Below are 18,153 nucleotides of genomic sequence, written 5' to 3' on the forward strand. Positions count from 1 at the left end.
TTTGATTTCCCCCTCTTGAAAAACAAAACAACCAGGAACATTTAGTTGTTGGGTTTTTATGAATTATCTTAGAAATTGAAATCATAGTTCATTTGGAACTGAATGCCTCAAGAAGAGTTCATAAGGAAAATACAAGAGTATATATACACAAAATATTATTTGTATAGTCGTTCATTTGGCTTAGAATATATTAGTCATAATTAACTAGTTCCTGTTCTATACATCCATGAGATGGAAAAAGTCAGTAACAAACCTAACTGACGAAATACTTTTCAGACACAGACTAAAGACACATACCACAACATACTTCCTCAAAGACACAAAATGATAGAGCAAACTGACTTAATGAAAACAAACTTTCTTTTTTAAATCTTGAGACTTCAAAAATTGATTCATTCTAGAAAAATGAAGTGCCTTCTCACCACCAACCAAAATAAAAAGCAAAGAAAACACAATTGACTCAATGTTTGGGCTAAAAAAATTATTTCAGGAAGGGGGAGAACACATAAAAGATCTAATTTAATATGGGTGTGGACAGAGATTTTTTTTTTACCTAGTCTTCTCACAAACCCCCTCTCCATTCCAACTCAAAAAAGAGCCCTCAGTAATGCATTTTGGAGGGAACAAGGAGCCTAGAAATGACTTAAAAGCAAGCAGATGGCTTGGGGAAAAAGATTCATAAATACAGGGCACCATGAAAATTAAAATATAAATGTTTTGAGTTCCATTTCATCACAGTTTGCTATTTCTCTTGCTTTTCACTTTATTCCCTAAAATTTAAACCATCCTCAAGAGCAACAGAAAAAATCCACATATTTTAGAATTCCACTTATTCTAGATATTTTTCATCAACACTCAGCTTTCAGTTCAAATATCCATACCCTTTTCAATAAACCTGCTGGTGTCAGTGTATGTTCCTTAGTCACATCTCCAGAAAATGTTTCAAAATAACAAATAAGACTTCTTTTCTTCCTTCCCATTTTATTGCCTCTTTACTCCTAACTCTAATTGCCTTTCCAATAACACGATATTTTAAACATTTGAAGCTCTATAAACGTAGTAACAAGCCATATTGATCTATAGACACAATAGTTCCAAGTTACTTAAATATCAAGCTAAGCCACTGAACAGATTTTTATCTCACATTAAGCTTCCTAGGCCCTCTTAATGGTCCCCCAGAAAAAGCAGTCATCGCCCCCCATCTACCCACCCGGAAAAGGCCAGAGACTATTCTGAAATGTACGAAGTTTTCAGTTGAAATGGGGGGTGAGGAGGATCAAAGATTTCTGGGGGCTGCTTTCCAGCTTGGGACATGAGAGCAAACTCTACACTGTCAACATGTTTAAAGTCTGATTTGAGAAAGTAGAAAGACTCTGCCCTTATATTTCCCAGCCAGAGTTCAAGGAAAGGTTTCAGAGTTCAATGCAAGATTTGAAATCCACCATGAATTCTCGGTAAGCATGATAGAGGTACCCCATTTTGCTAAAGAGAGAGGATAGAGGGTATTGGAACACACACGCACACACGCACACACACACACACACACCATTCATCCACGGAGTTCTAGACCCTCCAAAGAGCCCCAGCTCACAGCCTCAACACAAAGCTCTCACCCCAGATGGTCCCCTGGTAACAATGGGCTGAAGGAGTGGGGGTAGGGGGGCTGGAAAAGGATAGTACAGCCAAGGCATATTCTTTGGAAAACCCAGCTGGAGAGAGGGATGATGTGAGATATGAGGGATTGGGGGTGGGGGGTCCATGGAAAATAAAAAGTCTTTGCCTGTTGCAGAAATATAAAGTACAAGCATAAGCGGATTCTTTGAGGGACGGGAAACTCATTCCACATCGCTTCAGGAGAAGGGCAATCCACTTAAGAATTATGGTGTGGAAAGAGTGGGAAAAACAGAAAATGAGGCCTGCTACGAAGCTGCAGAAACCGCCATGAGTCTGAACTCTTCAAAGATTTTAAGGTTCTCCACAAAAAACGGCCCCACGAGTTGAACAAACTCCACAAGGTTTCTCCCCTATTGATTTTCTTTCCCCTTTAATTCTACAAGTAACATCTTTTAACCTACCCCAGCCCCAACTTATTTTTTTTTTTACAAGCTGTAAACCACCCATTACAAGATCTTGGCCAATCTTCCCTCCCTGCCCCCAACATCCGGAGTTGGGGGTGGGAAAGACCAGTAATGGGTTTCTTCCACTGGAGACGCTATGGACCCCTGAACACAGCTTCACAGCACACCCCCGCGGCCCCCCCAACCCCCCAGAAAAGAGCTCTTTCCTACCTTTGTTTTTTGGGCACCGAATGTTCAATCTCTAGGCGTTTTCCTTGTAATTCTACTTTCCCTAAAGATAAAAAAAAAAAATCACCATGAGAGCGTAAACAGGGGTTGGGGGTGGGAAGAAGAAGGGGAAAAGACACTAGGGTAATTCAGGAGTTACTGGGATTCGAGATCTTCCTAGGAATCCAGGCAGTGCCTTCCGCATCCAGATGAGAAAAAGGTTGCTCTAGGAATGGTGGAGTCTATAAATTCGTTATTATTCATTTTTTAATTTTTGCTTTATTTAATCACTGAGGCTTGTTGAGTGGATCGCTCTGGAATCCCGATTTGGGAAAGGTGCGAGGCCATTTGTGTGGGTGCGCTGCCTACAGAGCTCCCAGATGTGGGAAGAAGGAGCCAGGAGAGAAAGGGCTCCCCGTTCCTCAGAAAGTGGGGCGCGGGGCGGGAGGCAGTGTGCAGAATGAAACTTTATTTTTCTCTGTTGGCCAGGAAGAAGGGCTTCGGGCCACGGAGCGGTCACCTGTCGGGGCTGGTTTGGGAAGGGGTGGACCTGGGGGAGCGGAGCGGGGCCTGGCGGGGAGGGTCCCTCACTGCCGCCGCGCGCGCCTCTCGGCCCAGCCTCGGCATCTCGGGAAGCAGCATGGCGACCCGGCGCCGCCGCCGCGCCACCCCGCTCACGCCCCACTTTCAAATCAAAATGGCTCAAGCCCCAGGCCCTGGGCGGGAAGCAGGACCCCCTTCCTTGCAAGTCCTACTGGAGGGCTGCATTCCCCACGCGAAGCGAACAGATCGCAGGAGGTCCGGGTACTCCTTCCACGCCTGGAAAGGCCTAAGACTGAGGAAAGGGAGCCGAGGTTTTCCAGCTGGGGGGGCGTCCACCGGCGGATAGGGAGGGGCTGGGCGTGGAAATAACGCCCAGCGGGGGTCATCTCCTTGTCCCTAAATTCAACCCCCCACTACTGCCAGTGGGGGCTCCCTCCCCGTCGGTGGGGAGGAGGGATGGGGGAAACCAGAGCTCCTTATCTCAGGCTGGGAGGAAGGGATGAGGAAATCCCGAATGTTTCTGCGCGGGGGTGTGAGGCGCAGAGCGAGGGAGGGGGCATCGAAGGGGGTAGGTCGAGGGTGGGTACGGAGGCCAAGCCCCGCAGGCCCGGGAAGAGAGGAGTTGGCGGGAGAGGAACCGGAAGGTGCGGGTCTCCGTTGTTCGGGGCTCTCATTGTGGCTTTTCCGGGAGGTGGCTGTGCTCTTACCGGAGAAAGTTTCGATGGCCTTCATCGCCCAGTGCTCGTCCGGGCAGTCCACGAAGGCGTAGCCGGATTTGACCAAGAACTGGCCGCTGTAGGAGATCTTGTGCTCCGCAAACACTTTCTCCAAGTCCGCGGGGGTCACGCTCTCGTTGAGGTTGCCAATGTAAAGCTTGTTCATGGTGGCGGTCTCGGGGCAGGACGCGGTCCCGGGCAAGGCCGAACGAGCGGGCGCGGGTGGCGAGCCTCCTAGGCCGAGAGGCGGGGAGGCCAGCGGCAGGAGCCGCAAACTTTCTTTGCACCCCACCCCAGAAGTTGTCCCGAGCCCAGGGCGGGGAAGGCGGCCTGAGGGCGCGCAGAGGTCGCGGGAGAGTTCGGGGAGAGCCCAGGAGAAGTGCCCGCGGCGCGCAGGGAGACGGACGACACGGCGCAGCTCCTTCCCTTCGGTCCGAAACCCCTCCGAGAGGGCTGGTGTGTCACGTTTCTCCGCGGCCGCCCTGGCGCCGCCTCTAAATAAAATCGACTTGAAAAAAAATGGAGCGGAAAAAAAAAAAAAAAAAAAGAAGCCACGTGGTGACAGCCCCCACCCACCCTGCAGGGAAAGACCCCCGACGCCACAGGGCCCCTCGGCCCTCCGGCCAAACCCGATAATCTTCCGCCTGAGGGTGGGGAACTCAACTCACCCCCGGGGTAAACTGGGGCGGTGGGGCAGCGTCCCTGAAGCTCTACAGGCCCCTTCCCCCTTTGCAAGAACCTGGCCCCTAGGGAAGCGCCCCGCCCCCACCCATCCTCCTACCCCAGCCCAAACTGGGGGAGGAAGGTCCAGCCCAGATCTCGCATGTCTTAAAGGGTAAAATGTACGGTTATTTTTCATTCGTTTTGGGGGGCGGGGTTGTTCACCCCTCCCCGGTTAACTGCTAACGACTGACAGGCGGGGGACGGCGGAGATAGACAAAGACAAGCTGAAGACTCTGGGGTCTTCAGGAGAGGGTCGCACGAGCTGGTGATTTAAAAAGAAAGGCACCTTTTCCCTAGATGTTTAAATGGAGGGGGGGTCTCCGCCTTCCCCACGCCAGCCCCACGAAATTCCCCCGCCTCCGGGGATGCAGGACGGGGGGACCCTGCGAGCGCGGGACTGGGAAGTTGGAAACAGGGGGTATCCCAGTGGAGAACGAGGAAGCCGCAGGAAATCATGTTTTGAGATCCCCACGGGAGAAAGAGTGGTTCGCACCCGGGGTCCGGCTGTTAAATGATAACGTTTCGGGGTCCTGGGGGGAACACGCGGAACTGGCCGGAGATGACTCCAGGAGAGAGGAACGGTGGGAGACAAGGAAGAGGGGTGATAGCTAGGGCTAACCGGAGCGAACCGAAGGGGGAAGTCTTAGGGAGGGAGTGACCGGGTGGAGATTTGAATGGTCCCCTTTTCCCTCCCAGAGTCGGGGACAGACAGGTGGAGTTTCCAGCGCCCGCACCACCCAGGACACTGCTGGCAGCTCTCTAGGCCCTAGGTTCGGGTCTCGGAACTTTGTTTGGGGTGCAGGATTCCGATCCCGGCGGGAAGGCGGGAGAGGGACGGAGGGCGGGGGGCTAAGCGCGAAGCCCCGCCCACGTCCCCAGGTCAGACCCGCGGGGGGAGGGGGTAATTTCCGCTCCGCGCACGGGGAAGCGAGGGGCGGGAGCTTAGGGGAGGGGGCGGCGGCCACTCCCCTCCCCCTCCCGCCGTTCCTGGGGAGGGGGAAGCGGATCTGCCTGGGTCCCTTCCCTCGGCTTTGACCAACTCATTCCGGATCCTCCGGCTCCCGGAGCCCGAGGGAAGGACCCGACTGGGCAAGGGGCGACACGTGGGCGGTCGCACCCCGTCTGGGCGGTGGGGGAGGGGGCTGCTCGCCGCGCGTTTCGGAGTCCCGGATACGCGGCGGAGAGCGGAACGCGCGGTCCACGCGCAAGCCCTGGCTCCACGGCGGAGCGGCGAGCGAGGCCAACGAGTTTCTAGCGGCGGGGGCTGGGATGGCGCCAGGGGTGGCCGAGAGCGCGGCCCGGAGACCCTGGAATCCCCTCGCCCAAGGAACGGGGAAAAAGGAGGGGTCGACCCCAGAAATTCTGGAGTCCCCTTGAACAGGGCGGAAACTGGGGTGTTACTCCAGACTCTGCAGGAGGGAGGATAATTCTGTCGGGGGCACGCGTGCTGGGAGGGCAGGTGAGGAAGGGGGTCACTCCCCTTCCCCAGTCTCCGACCCCATTGTCTCAGTCGCCTGCGGCCCGGGCCGACTCCGCAACACGTGTTGACTACACCGATATGAATGCCTTGAATTTTTTTTATTGTTATTATTTTTCGTTTGCAGAGTCTGAGCTGACTCCGACTTCGGCTCACCGCTCTGCTGCCGGACGATTGTATGCCATTCAAAAAGTCGGGAGTTGAAAGACAGCACCTTTGTCCCCCTCCCCGTTTTCCCGGCGCGCTGAAAAGAAATGGGGCTAGGACTTGGTGGTGGGGGAGGGCTTCCAACTCGGTTTCTCTATCTGCTCCACCACCTTAGAGCCCACCCTCCCCAATGAGCGTTTTGTTCTACCCAGCCACGTGTTTGTCGGATTTTTGTTTTTGTGGGTTTTTTTTCCCCATGGAACAACAAGAATTAAAGTACTAGGAGCTATTTGTTGTTGAGTAGAAAGAGAATATTTTCTGTCCAAGAAGGTAGGAGACATCTGTGTCTCACCCCACACACACACCTCCGACCCTCCCCCCTTATCTAACTCTTAATACTTAGCTCTTGATCACAAGCATTTTTAAACAAACCAATGAGCAGGAAACAGGCATGCCACATAGTAGGCATTCAATAAACATTTTTTAAATGAAAAACAAGCTAATACAAATAGCACAGCAAAGAGAATTCATGAAAATTAGAGTCCAGGGGGGAAAAAATTATCTTGGCCAGAACGTGTGGCTCTGTTGCCCGGGAACTTTTCTTGGTGATGTGTGTAGACTTTTGAAAGGGCTAAAAGATGGTCTCAAAAAGGCTGTTGTATTTCTTGGCCTTTTCCTAAAGAGGAGCCCCAATCTCCTTAAATCTTTTCTGTTATATTGGGGAACAAGGAGGACGGCAACTAGGCAGAGCATCCCAGTTCCCAGAAACTTTAAGTGCTGTTTCTTTCATTTAATTTGAATCTTTAGGTGCTAATAAAAGCACTTCTCAGACTGTCTCCCTGGGGGACACATCCACTACTCTGCCTCTGTATGCCTAAAACAAAAGCAAGTTACACCTCACAAAAATCTCCATCCAGACCTCTAAACTCCTATAAAATGCAGGCCACTTTTTACTATCCTAGAGTCAATGGGAAACAACATTTTTAAAAATAATCATTGAATTCAGTTCACTTTCAGGTTGATTTTTTTCCGTGTAAAAATATACTAGCTAAAGGTTAGCCGAAATCAGTTTTAATGTATTTAAGATAATGTTAGAAGAGAATATATAAATTCACTTGAACAATCTGCTATTTTAAAATATTTTTAAATATTTAATTAAAAATTACCAATAATTGCTAAATTGAAACTGATTAGTTCTTTTTAAAAAATCAGCTGTTTTACTGAATTCTAATCCTCTCCACCCCCCCCAAAAAAGGCTTAACGTGTGTATGTATAGTCAGAAGCTGCAAAGGCTGCAAGAATACAAGAGAGGAGACAACAGGGGTTAGATACAGGTCTTTTTCGCCCCCAAATCAGTTTTGCCTTAGTGACCTGGCTATTTTAGGCTGGGGTTGGGGGAACTAAATCACGTTGATTGGTGTTTCATCTCTCCCTTCTGAATGAGCCCAGCACTCACATTAAGGATTATTTCTTGTCTAGACTGACATTCCTAGGTTAGGGATAAAAATGGGCAGAGTTGAGGTGCCATAACTTTTCATCTTTCTTTTCTTTGTTTTTGTTAACATTAAAGATTACTATCAAACATTGTATTTATTTTCAATTTTTTTTCTACATTGCTTCTTTGGGACAGATAAATCTTTAGTGCAGAGTTACGCTTAACTTGTGTAAGAGTTAAAAATATAGCTACAGGATTAAATGTTTTTTCTTTAATAATTATCCTTTATAATACATATCGTATATAATATATATTGTATATTCTACATAGTAATATTAATACTGTTATACTTCTTCCTCTTCTTGTTCTCCTCCTCTTCCTCCTCTTCTTTATTTTTTCCTGGAGAACAGTTTGGTCTAGTTACGGAATTTAATTATCTGAATTCAGAAATACTGACATTTGACTCCATTTTAAAGATAGGATTCTAATCCATTTTCCTCCAATGTGAACACACAAATACATGCAGAGAGGAAAAAAAAAGTTTGAGAGAATAAAACAACTTTTTTAAAAATGAAAATAAAATAATATTTTTCTTGGAGAAATAAGCCAAGTTAAAAAAGGAAAAACAAAAAGGAAAGAAAAAAAGTTTAAAAAAATGAAAAAAGAAAAAACAGAAAAATTAAAAATCAATAATTTCACTATTGTCAGAAAATTAATTTTACTTGTAAATGTTTATTTTTCAGCATTTGTCCATTTATAATGGTTTAAAATTTATCATTTTTATATCTTAATTTTTCACTTGCATTTGTACCATAAATATTTCCCCAGGCTGCCTCCAAGTTTTCATAACTATCATTTTAATTCAGTCCAGTTATATGTGTAAATTATTAATCATGATATTTAGATATACATTTCATCAAATTTTTTACTTTTGTAAACAGTGCTGAACAGATATTTTGGTGAATATAAATTTTTCCTTTTTGGGGTTAGCTCCTTTGCATAAATCCCCAGAATATATATTGCATTTTAAATCTAACACTTACTGACTCTTCTATTTTTAAAGTGTAGCATGTTTTACAAAAGAAGGAACAAAACAAATGGAAAGCAGCTAGGAGGGAAATACATTAAAATACAATTTATTTTCTAATGAATCCATCAATTTTGGAATAAAATTATGGTTGCTACAAAATACAGAAAAAAGCTCACATTTCCTGATATATTGCTGCTTTAACCTCAAAGTTTTTAGAGGAATTTGTTTTTTGTTTGGTTGGTTTTTATTTATTTACTTTTGTTGTTGCTTGCTTGTTTTTTTACTGTTACTACTTTGGGATGTTTTGTTTCTTCCTGCAACTTAAAGTCTTAATGTGGTTTTAAATGCCTATAAACTTTGAGAAAGTGTAAATTAGTTCCAGTTTAAAAGCACATGCAGCTTTTTCTCTTGTCAAATAAATAAGGATAAGTATGTGTTTAGGATATCTCATAAAATGTAAGCAAACTGTAAGCAGAAAAGGAAATTTTTCTCCTTCAAATTATCGTTCATTCAAAAGTGTTCAGTGTTTAAGACCTGAGAAAGAAATGTATTTATTCCAGAGATAGAAGAGGCTCAAGGGGAAAAAAGAACTTTAAGGACAATCATTTGTTTTTCTGTGGGTCACACAGTGTGTTTGACAAAACCTCTCAATATTTTGTTTTGGTTCAGCTTTACAATGTAGAAACTTTTAGGTAAGGAGGGGATCATTTATTTTATTAACTTTAAAAATAGATGTTTTCAAATTCATTTTGTTAGTAAACTACTCCATCCAACCCCTATTAATACATGTAGAAGAAATAAATGGTCAATAACATCCTTCACGTTACATTCTTATTACCTTTTGCAATTTTTTTATTCCAAAGTCATTTGATTAAAAGATAATGTACAATCTTGTTTAGTTCCTACAGCACAAAATACAAAATAGATCACTGATTCATTTGGGGGGGAATTGTATAATTCAAGAAAAGACAAGGAAAATGTTATTTTTCAAAATAAATTGTAAAAAGCAACAAAAGAGAAGGAATCCATATATAAATATTAAGGTGGAAACAGTAATGAGACAATTTTGTACTTGAAATCAACATATCTTCTAAATATTTAAATTATTTTAATCCGAAATGAATCAGTTACACGTCAAACTTCATGAAGTTTCCATTTTAGCTACACAACATCTATACATTTTAAAACTAAAAGAATTTTTTAACTCAGCAAATTTTTTTCGTTTGCTTTTTTAAAAATTTTACCCCTAATGATGAGATTAACTGACTTTACTCCTGTTTAGGATTTTTTTTTTCAGGAGCTGCCACAAATATTTCAGAGTTACTAGGGATAATGCTGCTATGTTGGGGTTTTTTGTTGTTGTTTTAAATTTTAAAAATTAAGCCATATTATTTCACTAGTATTTCATCACCAAAAAATTAATTTAAAACAGTTCAATCTGTCTTCATATACAAACCAGATTTACAAAGAAAAGAGAGCCTAATAGTATGGCATTTTTGTTTTAAATGGTTGTTTGACTAAACTGAGATACAATTCTAAAAGTGACTCCTAATTTTCATGAGTTAACAATCTACAGAGAATTTTGGTTCACCCAACTCTCCTATAAACACTTCCACCTTTTTTTTTTAAAAAGAATTATTATCAACACAACTTAATTTCCACTCTTAAACACAATCTGAAAATATTTGGTGAGCATTTATATAATAAATTATTGAGTACATTCTTATAATTTTTTCATTTCTAAAATGTGTTTATAACTTTATAGGAAAAAAATTTAGAGTTATTTCTAAGTTGCTTTAAAATGAGGCTCCTGATCCATCTTTTTTCCTACCTTCCTCTTCCTCCCTGCCCCTCCCCCTGCCCCTGCCCCTCCCCTCTCTCTTCCTCCCCCTCTCCTTTTGTTCCTCCATTTTTCTTCCCGCTCCGGACACTGTCAGTTCCTTTCCTCCTCCCCCTTTACCTTTACCCTCTTTTCAATTTTTCTTTTTCTTTGTTACTTCTCTTTACCCTTTTATTATTCTCCTGCTCCTCTGCCCCTCAATTCATTTGTTCCTTCTTTTAAATCAATATACCTATCCAAACTTTCTGTCCTTTTTCTTCTCCCTCTCCCACTATCACTAACTTGTTCTCATTCAAACTTATTTCTAGGGAAAGGGAAGGATGCAGAGATGCTTGAATTATTTTATACACCAAAAGGGGAAACTTGTTACATTTTTTAGGAGAACCTCAGGGTGATTCAGGTCCCAGAACAACTCCGCTCCAGTATTCGCAGTTTTTATTGGATGAACATTCATCAGACACTTTTACATATTTGTGTCATTTTTCCATGTCCTACTTTGCTTATAACTAAATTTGTATTTAGCATTTTATGACCAAATCCTTGAGGGCAAAGACTCTGTATCACCCAGGGTGTCTAACAGTGCTGACAGATGTCCAATAAAAATCTACTGAATAAGTATATTTGATACTATCTGAGAAGATGTGATCATTGTGATCAGATAAGATGCTGTTTTCAGCCTGTAAGCACCTTTTTCTTAAATAAATACGACACAATCAGATGAAATACAGAAAAATGTAGTCATTTAAAAGGATAATTGGTCTATATCAAAAATAGCAACCAAGGGGCATCTCTGAGCTTGAGCTTGTTGCTCCCTGGTTCTGTTCCCATGACAGTTTTGTGCCCAGTGTCAGCAACCGCTTTCCTCTGTGTCTGGTCATATCGGCTCAGAATTCTCAACTGAGGGCTTCAGGCAGTCACAGCCACCATCAGAGTTAGTTACAGAGCCCTTTGCCATTCTGATATCCTCTAGTGCCACACAGCCAGGATGACAGTCTCAAGGAGGTAACCCACATACACCTACTGCCAAGAGCTCTCTTAGGTTCTTCCTTCTGGGAATGTAACTAGCACCCCACTAACTACATACATAAAGATTTCTTATTTTGTATATGATCCAAAGCAAAAACGTCACCCCAAGACAGCCCTTCTTATTGGTCCCCAGGTCGTCTGTTATAGCCCCTCAGCCAGAGCAGATGTTCACTTAATGTCCTACCTGTCAATACAGCTATGAACACCCAAGGAGAAGGCAAACCAATTTTTATAACAGGCTAAATTAAAACAAAAACTAAGCAGTTCCTGAAAATAGTAAGGTTGCGTGTTTTTAAATATAATACTCATTACTAGCAAGAATATAGTGAAATAAACATTCCATATGGCTGTGTGGGAGGACAATTTTAAGGCAACAAGAACCTTTAAAAATTAATTTCTCTTTCACTTAGAAATTGCACTATTGAGTAACCTCTCTACAAAAAAATCCAGTATGTAAAAAAAAAAAAAAAAAATTATTCAGCCTTAAAAAGGAATGAAATTCTGATACCTGCTACAATATGGATGAACTTTGGAAACATCCTAAGTAAAATAAGCCAAAGCAAAAGGATAAATGTATGATTCTTAGTTGGTACAGAATTTCAATTTTGGATGAAAAAATTCATGAGATGGGTAGTGTAATGGTTGCACAACAGTGTGAATCTACTTAAAGCCACTGAATTTTATGCTTCAAATGGTTAAAATTGTAAATTTTATTATGTATATTTTATCATTTTTTTTTTTTAAGAGACAGAATCTCACTGTCGCCCTGGCTGGAGTTCAGTGACACAATTAGGGCTGACTGTAGCCTTGATCTCCTGAGCTCAAGTGATCCTCCCACCTCAGCCTCCTGAGTAGCTGGGACCACAGGCAAGCTACCGCTATGCCCAGCTAATTTTTCTTTCTTTCTTTATTTATTTATTTATTTTGTAGAGACAGGATCTCACTATATTGCCCAGGCTGGTCATGAACTCCTGGCACCAAGAGATCCTCCCACCTTGGCCTCCCAAAGTGTTGGGATTGCAGGCATGATATCATGATTTTTTTAAAGGAAAAAAAAATGGGTTTAAAAAAATCTAAACAAACAAACAGGGTCGGGTACGGTGGCTCACACCTGTAATCCCAGCACTTTCAGAGGCCGAGGCCGGTGGATCACACGAGGTCAGGAGTTCGAGACCAGCCTGACCAACATGGAGAAACTCTGTCTCTACTAAAAATACAAAAATTAGCCGGGCGTAGTGGTGCATGCCTGTAATCCCAGCTACTCAGGAGGCTGAGGTAGGAGAATTGCTTGAACCCGGGAGACAGAGGTTGCGGTGAGCCGAGATTGTGCCATTGCACTCCAGCCTGGGCAACAAGAATGAAACTCCGACTCAAAAAACAAACAAACAAACAAAACAATGAATAAAGATGTGTTATTAATAAGTGTCAAAAAAAACTTTCAGCTGGGCAAGGTGGCTCATGCCTGTAATCCCCCCACTTTGGGAGGCTGAGGCCAGAGGAGCACTTGAGCCCACGAGTTCGAGACTTGCATAGGAAACACAATGAGACCTCATTTCTTTTTTTTTTTTTTTTTTTTTTTTTTTTTTCCTGAGACGGAGTTTCGCTCTGTCGCCCAGGCTGGAGTATGCAGTGGCGCAATCTCGGCTCACTGCAAGCTCCGCCTCCCGGGTTCACGCCATACTCCTGCCTCAGCCTCTCCGAGTAGCTGGGACTACAGGCGCCCGCCACCACGCCCGGCTAATTTTTTTGTATTTTTTAGTAGAGACGAGGTTTCACCGTGGTCTCGATCTCCTGACCTCGTGATCCGCCCGCCTCGGCCTCCCAAAGTGCTGGGATTACAAGCGTGAGCCACCGCGCCCGGCCAATGAGACCTCATTTCTACGAAAAATTTTAAAAATTAGCCGCGCTTGGGAGCCAGGCGCGGTGGCTCACGCCTGTAATCCCAGCACTTTGGGAGGCCGAGGTGGGCGGATCACGAGGTCAGGAGATCCAGACCATCCTGGCTGACACGGTGAAACCCCGTCTCTACTAAAAATACAAAAAATTTAGCCGGGCGTGGTGGTGGGCGCCTATAGTCTCAGCTACTCCGGAGGCTGAGGCAGGAGAATGGCGTGAACCCAGGAGGCGGAGCTTGCAGTGAGCAGAGATCGCGTCGCTGCACTCCAGCCTGGGCGACAGAGCAAGACTCCGTCTCAAAAAAAAAAAAAAAAAAAAAAATTAGCCGGGCTTGGTGGCACATGCCTATTGTCCCAGCTACTCGGGAGACTGAGGTGGAAGGATCGCTTGAGCCCAGGAGATCAAAGCTACAGTGAGCCGAGATGGGTGCCACTGCACTCCAGCTTAGGCAACAGAGTGAGATCTTGTCTAGAAAAATAAAAAAGAAAGGAAGAAAACTTTTTTTTTTTTTTGAGACGGAGTCTGGCTCTTTCATCCAGGCTGGAGTGCAGTGGCGCAATCTCGGCTCACTGCAGGCTCCGCCCCCCGGGGTTCACGCCTTTCTACTGCCTCAGCCTCCCGCGCATAGCGGGGACTACAGGCACCCGCCACCTCGCCCGGCTAATTTTTTGTATTTTTAGTAGAGACGGGGTTTCACCGTGTTAGCCAGGATGGTCGGAAGAAAACTTTTAACAATATAAATATTAAAAGAGGAATATTCAAATAACTTATAGCATAACCACTTGAAATATTACATTCCAAAGGGTTTAGAGAAATTTGAGGAAAAGGTTACAGAAAATGAACACAAAATTGAGTATTTGTGTTCATATAGTTCATATGATTGGAATCTTTTTTAAAAAAATTTAACTACATGTGCATAAAAGACTAGAAATTACCTGCAGAAATTCGTGCCCAGACACATGCTGTACAAGAATATCCACAGCAGCATTGCTTATAACAAAACTGGAAACCATACTAATGTTCATCAATAGGAGAACAGATAATAAAGCCTGGTATAGTCATGCAGTAAAGTACTAATAAGCGGTGTCAATGAATGAACTTCAGCAACACAAGCCAAGATGGATGAGTCTCACAGCGTTGATCTAAAAAACCTAGGAAGCAAAGGTGCGCACCATTAGTCCCAATTACTCAGGAGGCTGAGGAGGGAGGGTTGCTTGAGCCCAGGAATTTGAGTCCAGCCTGGGCAACATAACGGGTCTCCATCTCTTAAAACAATTATTTAAGGAAAAAAGCAAAACAAAACCAAACCTAGAACTGAGGAATAGACGCATTATGGTTTTGTTTACATAAGTTCCAAAATATCCAAAACTAAACAATGTATTGTTTAGGTATACATTCAGAAAAGTTAACACTTTAACAAAAGTAAAAAGAATGATGAACAAAATTCCAGAGTGTGGTTAATTCTGGGGAAGTAGCACAGGGCTGATTGCAGAGGGGCACGGAAGGCACTTCAAAGATATTGAGAAAAAAAAAGAGATATTCAGGATGTTCTAGTTCTTAATCCATGTAGCAACTACACAGTGCTTGTTTTATCATTCTTAAAACAGCACAGGCCAGGCGTGGTGGCTCAAGCCTATAATCCCAGCACTTTGGGAGGCCAAGGCGACAGATCACTCAAGGTCAGGTGTTTGAGACCAGCCTGGCCAACAAAGTGAAATCCCGTCTCTACTAAAAATACAAAAATTAGCTGGGCACGGTGGCAGGAGCCTGTAATCCCAGCTACTCAGGAGGCTGAGGCACAAGAATCTCTTGAACTCGGGAGGCAGAGGCTTCAGTGAGCCAAGATCGCGCCATTCCACTGCAGCCTGGGCTACAGAGCAAGACTCAGTCTCAAAAAGCAAAACGAAACAAAAAAACAGCACATGTACCTTTTATATTATGGATATTACGTTTGTTAAGTATAAATATGTCATGATAAAAATTAATTGAAATAGCCAGGCGTTGTGGCTCACGCCTCTAATCCTAGCACTTTGGGAGGCCGAGACAAGTGGATTGCATGAGCTCAGGAGTTCAAGACCAGCTTGAGCAACACGGTGAAACCACAGCTTTACTAAAATACAGAAAAAAATATTAGCCAAGCTTGGCGGCATGCACCTGTAATCCCAGCTACTTGGGAGGCTGAGGCAGGAGAATCACTTGAGCCCGGAAGGTGGAGGTTGCAGTGAGCTGAGCTCAAGCCATTGCATTCACTCCAGCCTGGGCGACAGAGCAAAAAAAAACAATTGAAAAAAAAAATCTAGAAAAAATTGTTCACCGGGCGGTGGCCACTTGTAACCACACTTTGGGAGGCTGAGGCGGGGAAATTGTTAATAGTGATTCTCTTTGGCTTTGAGAACACGAATGTTCTCTTTCTTTCCCCGCTGTGTGTTTCTCTTCCTCTTAACTCATATTTTTCAACATTTCTAGATTGTGTGTATTATATTTTTATATAGAAAATTATTAAAAAGTCAAATGAATACTTGAAATAGTTGAATGAATCATCCCAGAATACCTATGTAAACCAAATAGGGAATAGTTTTGGATGATCTCCTGCCCCAAGATTTGATGCCACCAGAAATTCTTCCATTAATTAGCAACCGGCAAGCATTGAGGGTTAGCTGCAACATGCCCTGATCAATCATGGATGTGGACTGACTTTAGCTAAAAGTCTGATTAATTATACATGTATTCATAATAAATTCAGAGGGCATGTGCTGAAACTTAGGACCACCATGGTCAACAGCAGCGAGCAAGCACTCAGATTCACACCTTGCCCGTCTGTCCTGGATCCGGCAGACGCGTTGCTCCTTTCCACTGCCAAGCTAGAGCATTTCATTTGCATTCACTGGAAACCTCTAAGGATGAAGCCTGCTTCTCCTCATCAGTCTGCGAGTTTCTTTTTTTTTTTTTTTTTTTTTGAGATGGAGTCTCACTCTGTCGCCCAGGCTGGAGTGCAGTGGCGCAATCTCGGCTCACTACAAGCTCCGACTCCCGGGTTCACGCCATTCTCCTGCCTCAGCCTCTCCGAGTAGCTGGGACTACAGGCGCCCGCCACCACGCCCGGCCAATTTTTTTGTATTTTTAGTAGAGATGGGGTTTCACCATGGTCTCAATCTCCTGACCTCGTGATCCACCCGCCTCGGCCTCCCATAGTGCTGGGATTACAAGCGTGAGCCACCGCGCTGGGCCTGCGAGTTTCCTGCTGTAGTATCATGTCCTACAACACACCGGAAACCACAAAGGAAGATCCATAGTGCTTCGTTTTTGTTTGTTTGTTTGTTTGTTTTTTTGAGACAGAGTCTTGCTGTATTGCCCAGGCTGAAGTGCAGTGGCTCAGTCTCAGCTCGCTGCAACCTCCGCCTCCCAGGTTCAAGTGATTCTGGTGCTTCAGCCTCCCCAGTAGTTGCTATTACAGGCGCATGCCACCATACCCGGCTAATTTTTTGTATTTGTAGTAGAGACAGGGTTTTCCCAGGTTGCCCAGGCTGGTCTCAAGCTCCTGAGCTCAGGCAATCCACCCTCCTCAGCCTCCTAAAGTGCTAGGATTACAGGCATGAGCCACTGTGTCTGGCCATATTGCTTCATTTATCTAAGCAAGTCGTTTCCATTATTTTCATCACCTAGCATTTCTCTTATTATTTCTCCCTGAGCCCAATGTTTTGAAAAATGTTGCCTATCAAAAAATTCCATTGATCAAGTAATAATAAATTATGCCTGTTATAATTGTGTAGAGCAGTGCTTTTGCCCTGCATAAATGGCAAGAGTTTGTACAGCCGGGCATTATGGCTAATGCCTGTAACCCCAGTATTTCGGGAGGCCAAGGCAGGAGGATCATTTGAGCCCAGGAGTTTGATTCGAGCCTGGGCAACATAGAGATCTCACGTCTACTAAAAGTCAAAAAGGCCGAGTGTGGTAGCCCGTGTCTATAGACCCAGCTACTAGGAAGGCTGAGGCAGGAAGATCTCTGGAGCCCAGGAAGTTGAGGCTGCACTAAGCTGTGATCGCTCCACTGCACTCCAGCCTGGGCAACAAAGGGAGACCGCATCTTTAAAAAGAAAAAAAGGCTGGGCGCTGTAGCTCACGCCTGTAATCCCAGCTCTTCGGGAGGCTGAGGTGGGTGGATCACGAGGTCAGGAGTTCAAGACCAGCCTGGCCAATATGGTGAAATGCTGTCTCTACTACAAATACAAAAATTAGCCAGGCATGGTGGCGCATGCCTGTAGTCCCAGCTATTCGGGAGGCTGAGGCAGAAGAATCGCTTGAACCCGGGAGGCGGAGGTTGCAGTGAGCCGAGATCATGCCACTGCACTTCAGCCTGGGCGACAGAGTGAGACTCCGTCTCAAAAATAAATAAATAAGGCCAGGTGCGGTGGCTCAAACCTGTAATCCCAGCACTTTCGGAGGCCGAGGCGGGCGGATCACAAGGTCAGGAGATCGAGACCATCCTGGCTAACACAGTGAAACCCCGTCTCTACTAAAAATACAAAAAAATTGGCCGGGTGTGTTGGCGGGCTCCTGTAGTCCCAGCTATTCGGGAGGCTGAGGCAGGAGAATGGCGTGAACCCAGGACGCGGAGCTTGCAGTGAGCCGAGATGGCGCCACTGCACTCCAGCCTGGGGGATAAAGATTCTGTCTCAAAATAAATAAATAAATAAATAAATAAATAAATAAATAAATAGCCGGGCGCGGTGGCTTACGCCTGTAATCCCAGCACTTTGGGAGGCCGAGGTGCATGGATCACAATCACAAGGTCAGGAGTTCAAGACCAGCCTGGCCAACATGGTGAAACCTCGTCTCTACTAAAGATACAAAAAATTAGCCAGGTGTGGTGGCACGTGCCTGTAATCCCAGCTACTTGGGAGGCTGAGGCAGGAGAATCACTTGAACCCAGGAGGCGGAGGTAGCAGTGAGCGGAGATAACACCATTGAACTCCAGCCTGGGCAATTGGGCGAGACTCTGTCTTAAATAAATAAATAAATAAGAAAAAAAAGATTG

General features: G+C 44.6%; 1 protein-coding gene across 3 annotated transcripts in view; it reads right to left on the bottom strand.

The window, feature by feature from the left end:
- IGF2BP1 (insulin like growth factor 2 mRNA binding protein 1) overlaps positions 1–4,071 on the bottom strand; it is a 59,822-nt gene extending 55,751 nt beyond the window's left edge. Inside the window, exons 1-2 of one of the 3 annotated variants that reach the window (XM_032163322.2) lie at positions 3,536–4,071; positions 2,289–2,349 (exon numbers count right to left, since the gene is read on the bottom strand). In XM_032163322.2, the coding sequence (XP_032019213.1) occupies positions 2,289–2,349; positions 3,536–3,710 (236 nt within the window). In that variant the 5' untranslated portion in view covers positions 3,711–4,071. Of the gene's footprint in view, positions 1–2,288; positions 2,350–3,040; positions 3,142–3,535 lie in introns of those variants that run through there. The other 2 variants (XM_032163323.2, XM_058446101.1) reach the window with 2 other exon arrangements.
- Positions 4,072–18,153: the final 14,082 nt, after the last annotated feature.

Source organism: Hylobates moloch, unplaced genomic scaffold, assembly GCF_009828535.3.
Source record: "Hylobates moloch isolate HMO894 unplaced genomic scaffold, HMol_V3 SCAFFOLD_10, whole genome shotgun sequence".
In the NCBI taxonomy this organism is placed as follows: Eukaryota; Metazoa; Chordata; class Mammalia; order Primates; family Hylobatidae; genus Hylobates; species Hylobates moloch.